This window comes from Bicyclus anynana, chromosome 1 (assembly GCF_947172395.1).
Source record: "Bicyclus anynana chromosome 1, ilBicAnyn1.1, whole genome shotgun sequence".
Classification (NCBI taxonomy): domain Eukaryota; kingdom Metazoa; phylum Arthropoda; class Insecta; order Lepidoptera; family Nymphalidae; genus Bicyclus; species Bicyclus anynana.
This window is the reverse complement of record NC_069083.1, coordinates 10,137,062-10,157,705: the sequence shown is the minus strand read 5'-3', so window position 1 is coordinate 10,157,705 and position 20,644 is coordinate 10,137,062. Positions and strand designations below refer to the sequence as shown.

General features: G+C 35.4%; 2 protein-coding genes across 2 annotated transcripts; one reads left to right on the top strand and one right to left on the bottom strand.

Moving 5' to 3' along the window:
• The first annotated feature begins 1,700 nt into the window (after window positions 1–1,700).
• Window positions 1,701–3,325, top strand: LOC112046870 (glycylpeptide N-tetradecanoyltransferase 1). Its single transcript, XM_024083695.2, has one exon. It carries the CDS (start codon window positions 1,770–1,772, stop codon window positions 3,180–3,182), a length of 1,413 nt encoding a protein of 470 aa, XP_023939463.1. The 5' UTR covers window positions 1,701–1,769; the 3' UTR covers window positions 3,183–3,325.
• A 5,684-nt stretch (window positions 3,326–9,009) lies between these two features.
• Window positions 9,010–12,522, bottom strand: LOC112046904 (polyadenylate-binding protein 1-A). The gene is made up of 3 exons (XM_024083749.1): window positions 11,987–12,522; window positions 10,689–11,473; window positions 9,010–10,526 (listed from the first exon to the last, which is right to left on the bottom strand). Exons 1-3 carry the CDS (start codon window positions 12,177–12,179, stop codon window positions 9,678–9,680), a joined length of 1,827 nt encoding a protein of 608 aa, XP_023939517.1. The 5' UTR covers window positions 12,180–12,522; the 3' UTR covers window positions 9,010–9,677.
• Between the last annotated feature and the right edge of the window lie 8,122 nt (window positions 12,523–20,644).

Here is a 20,644-nt window from a genome sequence, read left to right as displayed (position 1 = left end):
TCAGCACAGACTATAACTATAATTCAATTTAGATATTGGCTGAGTAATGGAGAAAGTTCCTAGGTATTCAAAACAAAATCTCTCGAAACTTCGTTACAATAAAGCTTTTTTTAAAATAAATAGATACAAGTATATCTGTATATACAAAAATAATGTTATATAGTTATATATTTTTCATAGAGGAATTAGAAAATGGGGATGCATCGCACTCAAATCCACGAACAAAATTGTCTGTCGTTTTTTGAGAGGGACGACCGAACGAGGTAAAATCACACATCGAAAATATTTAACATCGTTAAAAATATTCTCGGCGTTGTGACAGACAATGGGACGACCGACTGAGAGAGCTCGATCCCACGCACGTAGCCTTCTACCAAGGGGCGAGATATCTCAAAGCCGACCGTCTCGCAACCACCCCACTCTTAAATGCCCTGGCCTCCCAAACGCGATCGAGGACATCGATAAGGCCGAATGTTTAACCGACAGTCTCGAAGCCCAGTGCACTCCAAGCACTTCTGTACTCGTAAAATCACACGCGAAAAAAGTGAAGTCCGAACTCACTTCGATCTTATCCCACCCTCCGGACGGAGTCGAAATTACCCCTACGTCATGCGAGGAAGTCTCTGCGGTTATCAAGCTCCTGGTGAACATCTTCAATGTTCTCCTAGCCCACTGCGCCTTCCCAGACGCATGGAAAGAAGCCACAGTCATTGGCATCCACAAGCCGGGAAAACCCCGAGATCTCCCGACTAGCTACCGCCCAATTAGTCTACTTAACACCATAGGCAAGGTGTATGAGATAATAATCTTGAATCGTCTCAAAGTCATTTGCGAGACACTCGTGTGATCACCAAGCGCACCGCCTCACGTAGCACATCCTTACCGGCTTTAATAAACTCAACAAACCTATAGCCACCGGGGCGCTTTTCTTTGACGTAGCTAAAGCGTTTGACCGAGTCTGGCACGAAGGCTTAATAGTCAAACTGAACCGGTTCGGCGTGCCAATCAAAATGGTCCGCTTGCTACATAGCTTTCTGTACAACCGCACCTTTAGGTACCGTAAAGACGGCACTCTTTCATCCCCCAGACAGATTCGCGCCGGAGTCCCCCAGGGCTCCGTGCTCTCCCCGCTTCTATACTCGCTCTTCACAAGCGACATCCCCAGCGACCACCCGGACGTACACGTCGCACAGTTCGCGGATGACACCGCATTGTACACGACGGCCGTAGACCGGCGTTCCATTAGAGTCCGCCTCCAGAAGGCAGTTAACATTGTGTGTAACAGTGATTCCCAAAGTTGTCTATATCGACCCCTAGGGGTCTATGACAAAATGCAAGGGGTCTATGTCGGCGAAAAAATTTGGGGGCCTCTAAAATGAGAGTTCACGATAGTGGATCTCAACACATACACTAGTACCTATTTTCGCGCATCATACTATCTTATAATATTAAAACATGTACATTATAGTCAAATATATAGTGTGTGGACACAGGATATATTTAATGGTGTTAAATATTTTCGATGTGTTGAGTTTACCTCGCCCCCTTCAAAAAACGACAGACTTTTTTGTTGGTGAATTTGGGTGCGAAACAGGTCCATAGTCTAAATAGTCAAAGATGGCTATACTAATTTATGGTAATGCTACCATAGACATACTTGTAGGTACCAACTGCACGGATTAATAAAAAATATAAATTATTACTCTTTGGCAATTGCTTTCCTTGTCAATTTTTGCTTCGACTGGAAATAAAAATAGAATTTTATTATAATGGAAGAAAATAAGACTATTCAATCCAATGAATATCAAAAATCAAATGAAGATAAAAATCCTAAAAAGAAAAATAAGAACAAAAAAAAGCGTAGTGGCGGTGATGGAGATAATCAAGTTTCCGTGACTTCCGATGCATTGGCTCTTCCTAATTCAGGGGATATTCATCAAAATATTTCTTTAAAAGATCTAAAAATGGCAATGGAAGTATTGAACCTCCAACAGAAGCCAGCAAAAACGACGGAAGAAGCTTTACACAAATCATATCAATTTTGGTCCACTCAACCTGTGCCAAAAATGTACGAGAAAATTATAACCAACGAACCAATTGAACCACCAAAGACTCCTGAAGAAATAAGATCAGAGCCTTATACTTTACCTGATGGCTTTCAGTGGGATACTTTAAATTTAAATGAACCGCTTGTACTAAAAGAATTGTACACTTTATTAAATGAAAATTATGTTGAAGATGACGATTGCATGTTCCGTTTTGATTATCAGACAGATTTCTTAAAGTGGGCCCTCCAGCCTCCAGGGTGGAGGATGGAGTGGCACTGTGGAGTGCGCGTAGTTAAGTCTGGTAGATTAGTTGGCTTCATTTCTGCTATTCCAGCTACATTGCGAATTTATGATCATACTCAGACTGTAGTAGAAATAAACTTTTTATGTGTTCATAAGAAACTCCGTGCTAAGCGTGTGGCTCCTGTGCTCATAAGAGAAATAACAAGAAGAGTCAACTTGACAGGAATATTCCAGGGTGTTTACACTGCAGGGATTGTTTTGCCTAAACCTATTGCTACATGTCGATACTGGCACAGATCTTTGAATCCTAAAAAGTTAATTGATATAAAATTTAGCCATCTATCTAGAAATATGACAATGCAAAGAACTCTTAAGCTTTTTAAACTTCCAGAATTACCAAAGACAGCAGGGTTTCGAAAAATGGAACCAAAAGACTCTGATAAAGTTGTTAAACTTTTAAATGACTACTTAGAAAAATTTGATTTGGTGCCCATCTTCTCAGAAGATGATTTTAAGCATTGGTTTGTTACACAGGTGGGAATTATAGATAGTTTTGTGGTGGAAGCTTCAGACGGCTCTATTACTGACTTTGTTAGTTACTATACACTTCCGTCCACTGTAGTTTACCATCCTGTACACAAAACTCTGAAAGCAGCTTATTCATTTTACAATGTATCTACAAAAACACCTTGGGTTGATTTAATGCTTGATGCATTGATAACTGCCAGAAATTCTGGTTTTGATGTTTTTAATGCTCTTGATCTTATGGATAACAAAGAGTTTCTAGAACCCCTCAAGTTTGGCATAGGTGATGGTAATTTGCAGTACTATTTGTACAATTGGAGATGTCCCAACATAACTCCTAACAAAATTGGGTTAGTCCTTCAGTAATGAAATTGTGATAAAATATTTTATGAGTTGGCTTCACACTTTCTTTGATATTTTTCATAATACATATGTAGTATTTTATTATTTGGAAATATAGTAAGCATTATTCAAAAGGTCTAATAAATTATATATTGTCCTAAAACCTGTTTACTGAATTTTATTTACATAGCACCTTTCAGCTTTAGCTATTTTATGTTATCAATAGTACAACCATATAACAATAGTATCTTGACACTTGTAAAGTTGTGCTGACTGGCTGAAAAATGAATGTACTATAGGAATCACTGATTCATGTGGTGTAAAAATCCTAATGCAGTCTTAATTTCATTAGAATATACCAAAGCAAAAAAGAACATTAACTGGGACATCCTGGACAACTGTCTTGAAAATAGTATATTAAAAATTATTTGGATTTATGTACTTCTTAGTCTTTAACTCAATATGATGCAGCTATATGGTTAAATTAGCTAGCTAATTGGATGCCTAGTTAAATACTTTGTAGGGTTCTGTAGTCCACAAGGAACCCTTATAATTTTGTCATGTCTGTCTGTCCACGGTTTAGCGCAGAGACTATTACTACTAGAAAGCTGTAAATTACCATGAACATATAAATATAAATGTGAACAGAGATTCGTTTGTAAAATACTAAGTTTTAAAGAACTAATTTTCGTTAGAGTCAAGTGTCCCCACCCTCTACCGGCTTAACGGTTGTTTATGGATATGTGAATAAATTCACGAAAGTAGGATTTATAATAAAATTACAAGGAGAACTATAATGGCTAATAAGCAATTGCTATTTAAAGAGTAGTAATCGACCAACTTAATAAATCGAAAATTGCATACTGATTCCACTATTTATTAAAAAGTTAAAGTTGTCAGTTCGATAACTCAGAATCTATTAAAACTAGAAAGATGAGATTTTATAAATGGTATGTATATCAATTTACGTTTATAAAGTGCCAAAAAGAAAAATTGAAAAAAAAAATATTTTTGGTGTTCATTAGGACCCTACTTACTTACATGCAAAGTGAAAATGAATTTATTATCGTTTAGTGTGATCGGGTATCGTTATCGGTATTTTTGTGCATTACATAAGGGATTAAAGTGCTAACTTAATCTACGGAACCCTACACGGCGCGTGACCCGACACGCACTTGGCCGGATTTTTTTTATTTTGGAAAAAAGTTATTTAATGCCGCTTACTTAAACTGTAGCTCCAAATAATGCAGTACTAATATAATTTACATTTGTAATTGAACTAATGTAAATTAAATAAAAAAAGTAATTGGCCTACTTACTAATCGGCCAAATGAGTGATTTGGCCGATTATTAAATAAGAGAACAGACAACGCCAAAAGCTAACACAATTTTTATAAATGTATGTTTAAAAAAAATAACTACCTCGTTGGTCCAGTAGTTGCCTACCTATGTGGTTTGAGGTTTCAGATTATGAGGTCCTGGGGTTGGGCTATATGAGATACTCAGTTTTTCTTTCAAGAATTTTTCAGTTAAAATCTCAGCAGAGTTGGGAAGTTGGTGGTGTTACACCCATGCCTCAGAGAGCATGTAAAGCCGTCGGTTATCGCATGAAAATTAGGAGGCGTTCAATCCTTACTATATTTTACCGTATTATTTATTTAAGTTTTAGGAAGGAAACACAGAACCCGGAAAGGTATTCCTCATCTTCGATGTTCCTATTAGAATCATCGATGCGAAACGCTTTGTGCGAGTCGACTGGACATCGACAACAAAAGGATGCCAATTTGCACGGTGTCTCGCTGTTCTGTGGTAGAACGCTATTTTACTATTCAGTTCAGTCCAGTTTTTAGCCTATGGCACAGAAAACATATGTACAATTACCTATGGTAGGAACATGGGCTGACAAAACTTGAAGTTTTGTTAGACCATATATACCTACTAATATTAGGCAGGTACTTTTGAAATTGGAGGGTTTTTTAACCAGCATTTGCAAATACAAATGTTTCTATCTTCCCCAAAGAGGTCATCGAACTTAATCTACGGGACCCTTCACTGCGCGTAGCCCGACACGCACTTGGCCGGTATTTTTTAGAATCTTCCATGCAATTCCCTTACCTTAGATACTTACTTTACTCCTCCCTTCGATCGTTTGTTTTATGCCTACAATGAAGTAGGTACCCCGTTGATCGCCTTATCAATCCAAGTTATTACGTTAGTACCTAAATATGTAGTTAAATACATGGGTAATATATTAGGGTCTCTGTTTTCAGTTCTCTCAAGTTAGACCCTTGTCCATTGCAGCGGCATCGTTATGACTTATGAGTAGATATCTACTTATAATAAAATATACCTAAGTACCTACTGTAATAAAATAGCAGGCCTAGGTTTTATGATAGGACGGTATCTACCTATTTTTAAAAGGCATATTTTTCTTTTTATTCTTTACAAGCTAACTTGTAAAGAATAAAAAAAAAAAATATGCCCTTGACTACAATCTCACCTGATGGTAAGTGATGATGCAGTCTAAGATGGAAGCGGGCTAACTTGTTAGGAGGAGGATGAAAATCCACACCCCTTTCGGTTTCTACACGGCATCGTACCGGAACGCTAAATCGCTTGGCGGTACGTCTTTGCCGGCAGGGTGGTAACTAGCCACGGCCGAAGCCTCCCACCAGCCAGACCTGGACAAATTAGGAAAATTTCAATCTGCCCAGCCGGGGATCGAACCCAGGACCTCCGTCTTGTAAATCCGCCGCGCATACCACTGCGTCACGGAGGCCGTCAAATCTAATATAATCTCTTAAGAAAATTGATGTTTCATTTATTCTGATACTTAAAGAAAATAAAGTGAGTAAAAAAGAAAAATACCCACGTAGATACAATACGTACCTACCTACTATCGAATAGTTAATATTAAATTAATAGCAGGTAATTAAATGATAATTTGTAGTAAGTACGTACTTAGTAGATGTACCTACTACATACCTACCTATCATTTAACATTCCAAGTAATATCTAACTTTAACGAGATCTATCCCTATTTATAGGTACTTATTTACTTAAATGTACAACTGTAGCGGATCGGATTCTGTACATAGTCTGGCAAATGATGAGTCTGATGAAGATGAGAATGTGCGGCAAAAAAATTCAGAGTGTGGTCCCTCCCTGAGGCACCTAAGGTGTAACGCGAATACTAGTCTTGACACTTATAATATACTAGCGGACGCCCGCGACTTCGTCCACGTGAAACTCAATGTAAACTTTCAACTATCCCTACCCCTACCCTACCCAACCCAACTCTACCCTACCCCTATCCTACCACTTCCCTATCCGACCTTGTAAAATTGTTTTACCAATAGAAAGCTACGTTATTTGCGAGTGTCAAATAAAAAATAAATGTTGGTCTTTTCTCATATATACCGGATAAGCACAAAAAGTTTCATCAAAATCGGTCAAGCCGTTTCGGAGGAGTATGGCAACGAAAACTGTAACACAAGAATTTTATGTATTAGATTTAAAAATATGTTGCTTTATAGATAATAGATAGTGGACTTTTAAACGGAATTATGTGAAAAATCGTAATTTTTAGGGTTACGAACGTAGGTAGTACAAAAAATTTTAATAAAAAAAATTCAACCGACTTCCAACTCAAAAATAACCTAAACTACAAAGCAAAAAATAACATCTTACCTATGTGCTACCTTCTGATCAGTTTGAAGGCGGTGCCAAGCCAGTGATGTTTCAATTCAAGCCGTTTAAATTACGTAATTTCTGTAGTTCTTTCAGAAACGGCTTTAATTAAAACACTGGATTGGCACCGCCTTCAAACTGATCAGAAGGTAGCACATAGGTAAGATGTTATTTTTTGCTTTTTAGTTTAGGTTATTTTTGAGTTGGAAGTCGGTTGAATTTTTTTTATTAAAATTTTTATTTTTTCATTTTTAGTGTTAGCATACCTATGGAGTGTGAACAAAAATTAATAAGCAATTAGCTGAAACGTTATTTTTTATGATAAGTCCCTAAATCCTACAACCCCAATTTTGAGAATACTACCTAAATTCATTTACAAAACTTCACTCCCCTTTTATATCCACTCGTATATATACTTTTATATCCTTCGTCTTCAACACTAGACCCTTAATACACTGACAACCCATCTAGGTGGAAAGTTCTCATCAATACTAATTTATCAAGTCCAAACACAAGGTAGCTACTGTGAACCGTCGAGGAGTTCCCTTCACTGTCCTTCGTCTTCATCACCAGACCCCTAATACAATCACAAACCATCAAGGTGGAATGTTCTCATCAATACAAATTTATCAAGTCCAAACACAAGGTAGATACTGTGAACCGCCGAGGAGTTCTCTTCACTGGCCTTCGTCTTCATCACCAGACCCTTAATACAGTCACAACCCATCTAGGTGGAAAGATCTCATCAATACAAATTTATCAAGTCCGAACACAAGGTAGCTACTGTGAACCGTCGAGGAGTACTCTTCACTCGCCTTCGGCTCCATCATCAGACCAACTCCAGGCCTTCATAAAATTGTAGTGGTTTAAAATACCTTATGGAAACACTAACAAACGCACTAGCCGTCTCTACAATTTTCGAAAGTTCCCCTCAATTTCTCCAGGATGCCATCATCAGATCCTGACATGAAAAAAATGGGACCACCCTGGAATTAAACCCTTCAAAACAAAAAAAGAATTTTCAAAATCGGCCTATAAATGACGGAATTATCGCTGGACATACATAAAAAAAAAAAAAAAAAAAAACATACATACAGCCGAACGTAGAACCTCCTCCTTTTTGGAAGTCGGTTAAAAACGGAACCCTTATATTATCACTCGCGCACATTTCTAATCTGTTTTCTCCAAATGTACTGGACTAATCCAGTTGAAATTTGGTACAGATATCAATTCATCTGACCCAAATGCAGATATGTACCGTGAATAGGTGAAATTGGAAATATGGGGAGCATTATGGGGGGCAAGATGGAAAGTTGAAAAAAAAAACTTTCGCAAACTTCATCGTGTGATACATGAAAGGTAAATTAAGAGGATTTTAAAAATATTTTTTTTTAATTAAAAAAAAAATAGCTTTCAAGTTACTTTAAAAATAGACGACATCTTCTCTGAAACTACTGTTTGTAGAATTTCCAAAAAGATACAGAAATTAGCGTTTACTTGATAATTTTTGGAAAACTTAGAAACTCTGAAATTTTTGAATAAGAAGGTCAATTTAATCAAATACTAAGCCTAAAATTTTGAAAAAAATGCAGAAATTATTATTTGAAAATTCCGGGAAAACTTCTGAAATCTGAAAGTTCGTTACTTTTGGGGGAAAAAAAATCCTAACTGCATCATGTGACACCAAATGGAAGAGCTTGCTAAAAGGATCTCTCTTTTTTGTAATTTTAAAATAAATAGTTTCCAAGCAAGTCATTTAAAAAAAAAGATTAAAATTAAACCATTATTTTCCCTTTTCTCCGAAACTACTAAACCTAAAATTTTGAAAAATTACCAAAATAAAAGTTAGCCTACTTTACCAGTGAATAATGTAGCTTTCGAATAGTGAAAGAATTTATGAAATGGGTCCAGTAGTTTTTGAGCCTATTCATTTCAAACAAACATACAAACAAAAAACAAAGTTTTGCTCTTTAAAATATTAGTATCAGTACCATAGATTTCCGATTCAGTTCGACAGTACTAAGTACTAAGAGAATTAAGCATTTAATTTAATGCAAGATTTTAGATTATCGGAAATTAATGATAGTTAATTTATTCACATTATTTATTTTCTGAACATAAAGATACAATTTAAAAGGTAATAAATAAAACAACTTTAAAGTATTGTGAATATTCCAGAATATAATATGTAACAATAGTACAAATTAAAATCAGTTCATATTGGAGACCAAGTTTTCAATACAGGGTATTCCAATTCAAAACTGATAGAAAATAAAATAAAGACCGACAATAAAGCCAGGAGCACATTAGCATGTTGCCATACCTACCCCATCACACATCACATGCATAGAGTGAAATACAATCATCCAAATACCTTTGCTGACATGATATTTGTTTTTTCTGTTCTTAGAAAACATTTAAGCCACAACCACTTTGGGGTAGGGCGATGTGTTGCATAATATGCTCATGACATAATATTTGCAAAAACAAAAGCCAACTCCATTGGGAGAATTAAAGAAAAGTTAGACTAAACTTAAATCAACTTCTTGGTCAATATAGAAAGTCAAAATTGCTCATTAGCTTAACTGTTTCATATATAGAAATGTTGATAGTTCCTTTATTTTTGTTTGTAGATTTGCACGTCCAATGTTATAATAAAAGTAATAATATTTTGGAGCAGTGCAATCTACATTTTCTTTATTTTTCAATTTTTATTTATAATATTTTTTTAAGACCGGGACTTATCAATATATAATATATAGATGTTCAAAGCATTTTAAAGTAAACAAGAATACAGCAGAAAAAATCATCTTCACATCAAAACTAAACCTAATCTTTCTTTGTAGCTTGCTGTTTAGCTTGGTGAGCCTGCAGAACAGCAACAGCCTCGTCCACCTTTGCCTTAAGAGACTCTCCATGCTCCAACATATGCAACAGTTCAGAGTTATCAATTTCCAAAAGCATGCCTGTAATTTTACCTGCCAAATCAGGATGCATACGTTGAATGAGTGGAAATAGACGTTCACCCAGCATTTGCTTCTGCTCTTGAAGAGGTGCTGCAGCCAGCATTGATGCTGTCAATGGCTCTTGACCTTGGATATGTACGGCTGGTTGTGGAGCTGGAGGGTTGCGCATATTAGCAGTATATTTGTATCCTGCAGGGCGACCACTAGTCACTAGAGGGGCACGGATGGATGCACCTGTAGCGACACCTTGCTGTCCTGTTATTGGTCTTGCTCCCAAAGAGGTACGCATTGCTGCTTGTGTGGGACCACGAGGCGGTGGACGGAAGGGCGCTTGCATGTTAGGGTAAGCAGAAGCTGCAGACTGACTACTTGGTCTTACAGATGGTTGAGCAGTCCAGCGTGGTCTAATCTGAGTCATTTGTGCTGGTCCATAGAATCTTTGTGCAGGAGGAATGGTGGGTACAAAGTACCCTCCAGCACTACCTGGTTGGAATATCTGACCCATTTGTTGCATTCTCATACTTGCCATACGCTGCATATACTGTGATGTCAAGTGAGCCTTGCGGTCTTCTTTCCGTTGAGCTAAAGCAACATATAAAGGCTTAGTACCAACAATTCGCCCATTCATTTCAGTTACTGCCTTTGTAGCTTCTTCAGGTGAAGAGAAGCAAACAAAACCAAAACCTTTACTACGACCATCTTCCAACATCACCTGCAAATAAACAATTTATATATATTAATACTTTTACAATAGAATTGAAGCCTCAATAGCTCATTTTAGCTTTATTCTTAAAAAAAACTCAGTATTTAATTTACAAATTGGTGTTACAAATGCAACTAATTTAAATGTTATTTATTATACATTTAGATATACCTTAGCAGAAGTAATTGTACCAAAAGGTGCAAATTCTTTACGAAGTCTCTCATCATCTATAGTGTCATCTAGATTTTTAACATATAGATTAACTCCTTGATAGCGAGTTAAACGTTCAGATTTTAGTTGTTCAAATTTACGCTTCAATTCCTTTTGTCTCTCTGCTTTCTTTTGAGCACGGCCCACATACAATGGTTTTCCCTCAACAAGTTCCTTCCCGTTAAGTTCCATACAGGCTCTTTCTGCTGCATCTGGATCCTCAAATGCTACAAATCCAAAGCCCCTAGATGCTCCGTCATCCTTATACATTACTTTATGGCTAGTAATTCTGCCATACTTCTCAAACATGTCTTTGAGCATCTCATCAGAAAAATCTTCACCAAAGTTTTTCACATAGACATTAGTGAACAACTTTGCTTTCTCTCCAAGTTCTTTTTCACGTTCTTTGCGAGGAATGAATCTGCCCACATAAACTTTTTTACCATTCAAAAGCATACCATTCACTTTATCAATAGACTTATTAGCAGCTTCTTCAGTTTCAAAATGAACAAAACCATAACCTTTGGATCCACCATTTTCATCCTGAGCTACTTTACAGCTCAATATGTTTCCAAATGCCGAAAAGGTATCATACATGGCCTTATTGTCTATGGTTTTGTCAAGATTTTTAATGAAAACATTTCCTACACCAGACTTGCGAAGTGATGGATCACGTTGGGACCACATAATTCTAATAGGTCTACCTTTAATCATATCAAAATTCATAGTATCCAATGCTCTTTCAGCTAAAACAAACAAAAATCCCTGTTAATGACTTCACTTGAATGTACAATATGAAAGCATGTACAATAGTTGTTCACACAATTCCTACTGAACCGGATTTTTATGAAAATTTAAGTTTTAATAAATTCCAAAATAAATAATTAAATAAATATGTTGCTTTAGGGTTCATATAGAAAAGTTATGCAAAAAGTTTTGTAACAGATGATAATTTTTTAATTATCAAATTACTTAAAATACTAATGTATGTAATAAAAATAAAGTCACGTAGAAACGGACTTCAAGGCCAATCCCCACTATCTGGTTTTAGAAAGCAACACATAATTAATAACCTTTGATAAGTTAGGCATTGAAATAATATTAACGAATATAAAAAAATTGCACAATAAACAACACGAAAATTACATTTTACATATGAAACATTAAATAATACTTTTTAGGAAATCTAGACTTTCCTCCGTCCTCCAAGTTGCAACTAGATGATGTAAATTGAGATAAGTATGAATATGTAAACTTACCATCGGCAGGCTGCTGAAAATTTACGTAAGCGTAGCCAAGAGACCTTCGCGTAATCATATCCCGACAAACTCTAATAGAAAGAACCGGACCAGCGGTAGAAAATTTTTCAAACAACATGGCCTCAGTAATATCGGAGTGCAAGTCTCCGACATACAGCGAAGCCATCGGATAATTGGGTGGCCCAGGATTCATTTTTGTGGATTTATTGTGACTCTTTTAGAAAAAGCATTAAATTATCGTTAACCGTTTGTAAAAAACTACTTCACTTTCTCTTCACGATTACTTATCGCATTCCTTAGACCACGTTGCACGCTTACGTACACTTAACTTAAAATCGAGTGATTCCCGTTATTTTTAATTATTTTACTATTTTTTTGGATTTTTGTTAATTTTATAATTTTTTTTTTATATTTTACAAGAATATTTCACGAAATTCTGAGGATTGTGTGACCTATTTCGGAGGGACCACACAACCTCACGTGAACACACCTTGCCCACCAAAGAAAAGGTGACGTTTCTGATTTGTGAGTTGTGCAAGACAAAAAACAAAATGGCGTACTATTTGTATGGCCAGCAGTAAAAAGAAAGAAGCCATAGTAATTATAAGGGTACGACTACATTGACTATCTCAGTTATATTTGTACTTTGGAATTGTTAAGTGAGCCTGAGGATAGTGTAAAACTATTAGGGCTTTGAGACTGTAGGTCAATTTGTAATTTTACAAATGAGAGAAGTGAGAACACGTCATTAATATAGACTATTCAGATTCACCTGCCAAAGGGGTCGAAACTGGCCATAGGAGATTATACATTTGATGGTTGCGAAAATAAATTCGTTTTATTTTTATTTTTAGTTATTAGTCTCTCATTTATTTATTAATCTTTTTTTAATTTTTAACAATTAACAATATCAATATAAAAATAAAATACAAAACTCTATTCTAAAATTATAAAAAAAATCCACGTATCCGGTATGACGTCAGCAGTTTGCGGACTTTATAGTCCAAAGAATCTAGTTCTGTTTAGGGATGGACATTAAAAAAATACATCGATGTTTTTTTCGATGTAATGCATCTTGGTTACATCGATGGTAATCCAATGTATTGAGAAATACATCGATGTTTCTTAAACATCGATTGTTTTAGGTTAGACATTAATTAAAACAAAAACATGTATTAAGAAAATCAGAAAACATATGTATTAAAATTTTAAATCACAGAGCCAACACATTTTTCTCTTTATAAATTCCAATATTTTTTTTCAATGCTGTGTAAAAACAACAGTTTGTTTAATCTCTTTCCCTTTAACCGGTTTCTTTGTTCCGTCATAACCAGTCCTGCCTGTGAAAAAAGTCTTTCAGAAGGGACTGACGTGCCAACTATTGTTAAATACTTAAAAGCTGTTTTATACAGTTTCGGGAATTGTATTTTATAATCTCTCCAGATTTCTAATGGATTTTCTATTCATCCATATGACTACCACGATTAAAACAGCCTGGTACTTAACACAGTGCATTTTAGAAAAAACCTAATAATTCTGATTGAGAATCACGATGATGTATGAAATTGACAGTTGTCAGTCAAACCATCGACGATGCGCCATCTGATGGGATAAATACCGCAGTGTGGATCCCCATTTGCGTATTCGATGTATCGAATGAAAAACATCGATATGTATTCGATGTTGAAGTATTAACAATACATCGGTTCAATACGATGCATCGATACAATACATCGAGTGTTTTTAAAACATCGATGTATATCCACTCCTAGTTCTGTTTGAGTCATGACTCACACCCATAACCCAATGAATGGGAATGGGAATGACCCAGCTATTGAAGGCACGCACCTTGTTACCGCCTGATAAAAGACTTTTTAGGAATTTTTTCAGGCGGCCAAAGAAGCGTTCCTTCACTACTTTTTTCATATTCCCTACTTCAATACCAAGTGCTTCTGTCATTCCAAGGTCTCGCTTTCACGGAGTAATCTAAGAAAGACAGTTTCTGAAAGAACTATATTATAGTAATACTAATAGAGCAAGGCAGGACACTGAGCTCCGATAATGTTCTCGGAGCTCAGTATCCTGCCTTACTCTACATTGATAACCACACACTTATACATTCTACACCAAATTCATCCTTATGTCACTGCTTAAGGTTTAAGTAACCTTCAGCAATGAGATCAGGTCTGAATATATGCACTTTGATGCATACAGTTTGAGGTCATCCATGTAAAGCAAGTGAGATTTGAGCTCACTAAACCTGCGAAGGCCTAGCCCTGAATCCCGCAGTAAAGTACTGAGAGGGTTAAGAGCTAGGCAAAACCATAGTGGACTCAAATTGCCATTCACTGTCTCATACATGACTCGAGAAAAGGGATCAGACCGCATGACCTCCATGAGCCATGAGAATGAGGCACTAAATCATAGGCCTTTTTTCTCCGGCACTTTTGTCCATGAGGAGAAATTCCTTTGTACAACGAGACCGGGCCTTAGATCCAAAATATGATTTGCGTTTATATGTATCATTAATTTTTTTAACAGAATGAACGTAAGGAGCTCGAATACGGTGTGTTAGCATGTATAGTCGAATAATGAATTCAGCGATCTCTTTTGAAGTTTCCTGTGATACCATTTTTTATTGAATCAAAAATAGTGATGTGACAAAGTGAACGATCATGATTCACTCAATATGTTCTGAACCAAATTAGTAAATAATTTTAATAAATAACAGTTACATCTGTTATTTATTAAAAAATTTCTCAGTCTAAGGCTTAATAATAAACGTTAAACCTATTTTGTCACACTGATAAAAATAAAATTATTCTAAGACCTTATTTAATTTGACTTATCTCCCATGAAGAACAAACAACTAAAGAAGTTAACAGAAGAATAGCAGACGGCTGGAAGAAGTACTGGTCACTAAAAGAAATCATGAAATGTAACGAGCTAAGCATGACAATCAAATTAACTGCAGGTAATCACTGGAGGAGGGTAGCACAAAATAGAACGGAGTGGAAAAGACTGGAGGAGGGCTATGCCAACAGGCACAAAATTACTCGACATAATATAATATATATGTGTATTACTCAACTCGTATATTCGAAATAAAGGGCTTATTATTATTATAAGTTTAAACAAGATATTTTAAAATGGAAGATAAAATGTAAAGAAATATTGAAGGAGTTCCGATACCAACACATTAGTCCCTGCTCAGTATAGAACCGTTTGCACTCTCGTTGATCTTCGGAGTACCGATATTAGAGTCATAAATTTATTGTTATTTTTTTCTGTCTCTACTTTTTCTTCATCTTTATTTTCATCATCAGACGATTCTAAACTTAGTGTTTGCGTTGGCTTAGGCTCTAGATATTTGTTTTACATTGTAGTTTTTTGACCATCACAGAGTCGAACATTTGAATAGTCATTGTTTATTCAATGCAAACAAACAAACAATCAAATCTTTCCCCTATATAATATTGGTATCTATATTAAGTCGGGTTTGTTATACAATACTTACAACACAAGAACGGCTGGACCGATTTGGCTGACAACTGGTGAAGAGGTATCTTAGAACCAGGAGGACATAGAAAAGGGTACTTACTTAGGGTAGGGGTAGGCTTGAGTAGCTTGGCTTAAATTTTCAAATCAGAAGTAGTGGTACCCTCAGAGATCAGAGCAAATAGGTAAAAAATTTAACAATTACATAATTTACACAATTTTTCTTTCAACCGTCTGTCACTAAGCGCTATGATAGCAATTTCTGTTCAGAATTCCTCTTTGAGAGTGAATGATCTGGGGCACTATTTTTTACCTATACAGAACAGGACATCACTATGACAATAAATATGGTATCATTATTTTAGAAAGTGACATTAGCATCTGTCAGAAAATTCGCACGATTATTGATTATACTCTCAGACCAATTATTGTATAGGAACTGCCTCGCTAGACGTTACTTTTCTGTCAAAGTATATGATCAACGATCTAATGCGATTATAAAAACTGACTCTATAGAATCGATGTTAAATAGTTGTAATCGTGTTCGTCGGTTAAAGAGCTCCGTAAAATACCTTTTTGTGTAACTGAGATGTGTAAAAAACGGGCAAAAACTTCTAGTTTAGTATAAGATATATACAAAATCTAAGCTCGTTTTCTTCAGAAAATGACAGACAATTTTGTTCGTGACTATAAGTGCGATACAGGTCCTTCTATAATTGGTCTGAGATTATACTATAATCAGTCGGTAGTATTTGGGGTCTGTGGTTCTTTCGGAGTTGTGTAGCAGGAACGTGACACCAGTTGTTATAAATGTCAGTAGCGATTCAGAGTCAGTGGCATTTTGAAATTGCACTGCCAAAATAGAATAGGCGCTACGAAACCATTTTAACCAGAAGTTTTGTAATCAGTCCGGTTCCGGGCATTTCCAGTTTGAAGCCAGACGAATTGCATAATTTACATTTTACGTAATGATCGTAATCGGAACCATTTATTTCACCATTGCACACTCTTCAGTGCTCATCAAATCGGTATGACCCTTCGGTAAACCCTTCAGTATGACCTACGGGGGCCGACCAGATGCTACGCCAGAAATCTGACATAGTATCAGAAGTCGGAGGTTCCCCGTCTGTCACACAAACACTAGATCATTCCCAGTACTTGTACACTTTCCGTTGGTCACTTTAGAAGTTCCTATTCTGATTATACCGGTCTATACGCTTTTTATAACGCCTTATGCGTTGTCCCCATGCATAGACTTTCTGCTTCAAGAAGTCAATGCGTTCGGTGACATAAGTCAAGTACTGGGTCAAGTATAATGTATATCAGTCCCAGCAAATCGCACAACTCTAGGGCGATTGTTGCCCTCCTTGAAGCAGATTAGCTTAGCTAAAAGAGTTCTAGCCAGTGTAATACGTCTTTCGATTCTTGTCCGCCAAGCTGGTGTTTGATCCGTCCTTTGCGGAGCCGTGCGTCGTTCAGGAAATTTGACACCCGCAATACAACACGCCGCAACGACTCTATTGAATAGAATCGAATGCGTATCACTTAGGTCTTCAGAGGTTACGAGGTATTCACCTTAAGTCTGATCTAGAGCCCCCACTTAAACCATATTTCGTCCATGTACAGGCAAGCGAGGCAATTTTCGTATTAAAATATGAGGCATAAACCTGTATGTCACATAGAATCCTCCAAAGATCTCCTCAATGCTCATGTCCTGGTTAGTGGTTACTTACTTGCATATCGATACCATCCTGTAGCACCTCTGGGATGTTGGTTTGCAATGTTTGCTGAAGTAAGCTACGGATGGTATAGATTATATTATGGTTATTACTTATTATATATTATTGTAGACACGTACTCCAAAATACTCAGTGGCCAACGATTTTACATTACTATATAATAATCCTGAGTTCAATCGCGGGTAACATTAGGAAATCATTTTTGTCTTCTTTTTTTGTTTCTTGAACTATTTCAAAAGAAAGTAAGTGTTTTATTAAATCTCGGTAAAATAAATTAAATCAAAAATCACCATTTACCATCAAATTGTCACTGAGTGTAATTCAAAAATATTTCGTATGCGGAAATAATGTCGCTGCTATGTCTAACGTTTTCGTGTTTATTCACATATTCACTATAGATATATTGACTATATTAGATGATAGATTCACTTCTTTCTCTTTGGAGTATGTTGCAAAGTACGAGGAGCGCAAGTCCTTCTATTTATTAATTCTGACTTCGTGAGTTCGTAGATCCCTAAACCAATTTAGATCCAAACAAAAAGAACATTAAGATATAATTATTATATACGACATGTCCCGAAATGGGCCTTTATTTATAATTTATATGCATTTTTAGAAAACAATTTTCAGAATTTTGGGAACCCGCATTATTTAGATAAATATATTTTTTTGTTTCACTCCCTTGTCTTACAAATAGACAAGTGTTCAAAACAGACAATAAAAATAAGTTGAATTGAATTCATAATTTCATATCCGGTGTAAGATGATAGATAATGTAATTTAATATTGTCCACAACATAAAAAGAAACATTAACTCGTAGACAGAGAAGCATGAAACAAAACAATGAAGAATGTTACCAGTAGTTTCAGAGCTTATTTATTGCAAACGAACAAATAGTTATCTAAAGGTAGCATCAACCCGAACGGATGAACTGATTTTTTGACAGATGCTAATGTCACTTTGTAAAATAATGATACCACATTTATTGTCATAGTGATATCCTGTTCTGTATAGGTAAATAATAGTGCCTCAATTCATTCACTCTCAAAGAGGAATTTTGAACAGAAATTTTTATCATAACGCTTTGTGACAGACGGTTAAAAGAAAAATTGCGTAAATTACGTAATTGACCAATTCTTACCTATTTGCCTAGTCTCTGAGAGTACCACTACTTCCGATTTGAAAATTTAGAATAAAAATCTAAGAATAAAATATTTATTGTACAAAAAAAGTGTTACAGTTGTTATTTAGTTACAAAATCCTCCTCCATCCTCATAAACTTGGCCTTTTTGGGAGGATGGCGGGTTCACTAGTATGCTAATTATTATCTACCAGCGGAGTCTGTCAAGCTTCGCTTTGACTCATTCCCTACCCCTACACTATTCTACTCCCACCCTACGCCTACGCCTACCCTACTCCTACCCTACTCCTACCCTACTACTACCCTACATCTACCCTACTATACTCTCGCCCAACACCTACCCTAAGTAAGTACCCTATTCTATGTCCTTCTCCTGGTTCTAAGCTGCCTCTCCATAAATTGTCAGCCAAATCGGTCCAGCCTTTCTTGAGTTGTAAGTATTGTAACAAACCCGACTTTCTTATTTATATTATATAGGGGAAAAATTTGATTGTTTGTTTGTTTGCATTGAATAATCAATGACTATTCAAATGTTCGATCTGTGATGGTCGAAAAACTACAATTTCAAACAAAAAGCGCCTAAGCCAACGAAAACACTAAGCTTAGAATCGTCTGATGATAAAATTTCATTAATATTATATAATAAATTTCATTATAAATTTCATTAAGATTTTAAAAGATTAAGAAAAAGTAGAGACAGAAAAAAATAACGATAAAGGACAATGGTCTGGTGTTTGTTGATAGAATTCATAAGCGTCTACTAATGTAAACTATTACAGTTTGTAGAAAATAATTAATTTAATTTTTTTAAACAAAGAAAAAGGTCCAATTAAGTCCAAAAACTAAAATATATTCACATCAATTTAAATAATTGAGTATGGCAACTATACTACTATTATTACGACTATTTATACGAATATTGCATATATCGGACAACTAGGGACGCGCACGATACCGAAAAGCTAGTATCGAATCGAATAAAATATCGTCATTGAACTACACGTATTCAATGACATCAGTTTAATTTCAGTAGAACAAACATATAAACTAATATTTATGACGAATTAATATAATTATTTTGAAATATATATATAATATTTTGATTTTCAAACAAGTAATAGTAATTAATTTAAATGCAATAGGTACACCTATTTAATTTAAATTACTTATTTCTAATCATGACAAAATACTGCTAAAGTTCATTCTTACTTGGCGGCATTTTACATTTAAGTAATAAAATAAACAAGATATAATAGTCAAACATGTTAATAACAATTATTACCAACAGTAAGCCATATGATATATTTTAATAATTAAAGGAAAGGAACAAGTGTTTACAAACGAATTTATTGTTTAAGTATGTTCGACATGATTTTAAATAAAGGTAAAACGTAAGTAAAAATAGTAAGTAATTTCCTGAAGATTACTTATTGATTACAAAAATAACAGTATCGAAAGGAGATCGATAATCATTAATCGATATTATAAAGTATCGATACTTTTACGTGTTCCTATGACAAGTCATGCACTAACAATTCAACTGTGAACTGTCAGTCAGTTGTCACATCGCGTCGTAATTTCGTTGTTTGCGTACTTAAGCGTCTTGTAAATGCAAAATGTCTTGTAAAATCTTTTTGCATTTTTCCGATACTTATCAAATGATTTTCTGTACCTACTTTCTTTTTTAACGACCGCTTATGTTTATGGACACCGATTCTCCCGCTAAACTACTGACTTAAAACACTATTGTATTAAATTCCACGTTGGTTTTTAGATTTAATTAGGAAGGTTCATTTTTATAAAGTATGTATATCATCCATGTCTAAGGGAGGGAAAAATGGAGATCAAACCTACTTTTTATGTTCTTCGATCGAACCCAAATACCCGGCTTCATAATCATGGAATACTTAAGACTTCAATTTAAAAAGTAGGTCTCTATTCGTTGTTGACAAAACATAACCTCTAAAACTTCAAACATAAATATCTCGAATTCCAGACTTCACATAATATTAAACCATAAGAATAAATTGTTAAGAAAATAATTATCTATCATTTTATATTTTTTTCATTCATAGACGCTAGAAAAAAATGTCAGCAAAAATTTGTTTGGAAATAGACCATTGTCCTTTATGACTCTAATATCGGAGCCCCGAAGATCAACGAGAGAGGGACCAATGTGTTGATATCGGAACTCCTTTAATATTTCTTTACATTTTATCTTCCATTTTTAACCGACTTCCAAAAAGGAGGAGGTTCTACGTTCGGCTGTATATGTCCGT

Coding starts and splice junctions, on each gene's coding strand:
- LOC112046870 (XM_024083695.2), top strand. CDS start 1,770: ATGGAAGAAAATAAGACTATTCAATCCAATGAATATCAAAAATCAAAT.
- LOC112046904 (XM_024083749.1), bottom strand. CDS start 12,179: ATGAATCCTGGGCCACCCAATTATCCGATGGCTTCGCTGTATGTCGGA. Junction 11,474..11,986: donor TTTTCAGCAGCCTGCCGATG/GTAAGTTTACAT, acceptor TGTTTGTTTTAG/CTGAAAGAGCATTGGATACT. Junction 10,527..10,688: donor GTACAATTACTTCTGCTAAG/GTATATCTAAAT, acceptor GTTTATTTGCAG/GTGATGTTGGAAGATGGTCG.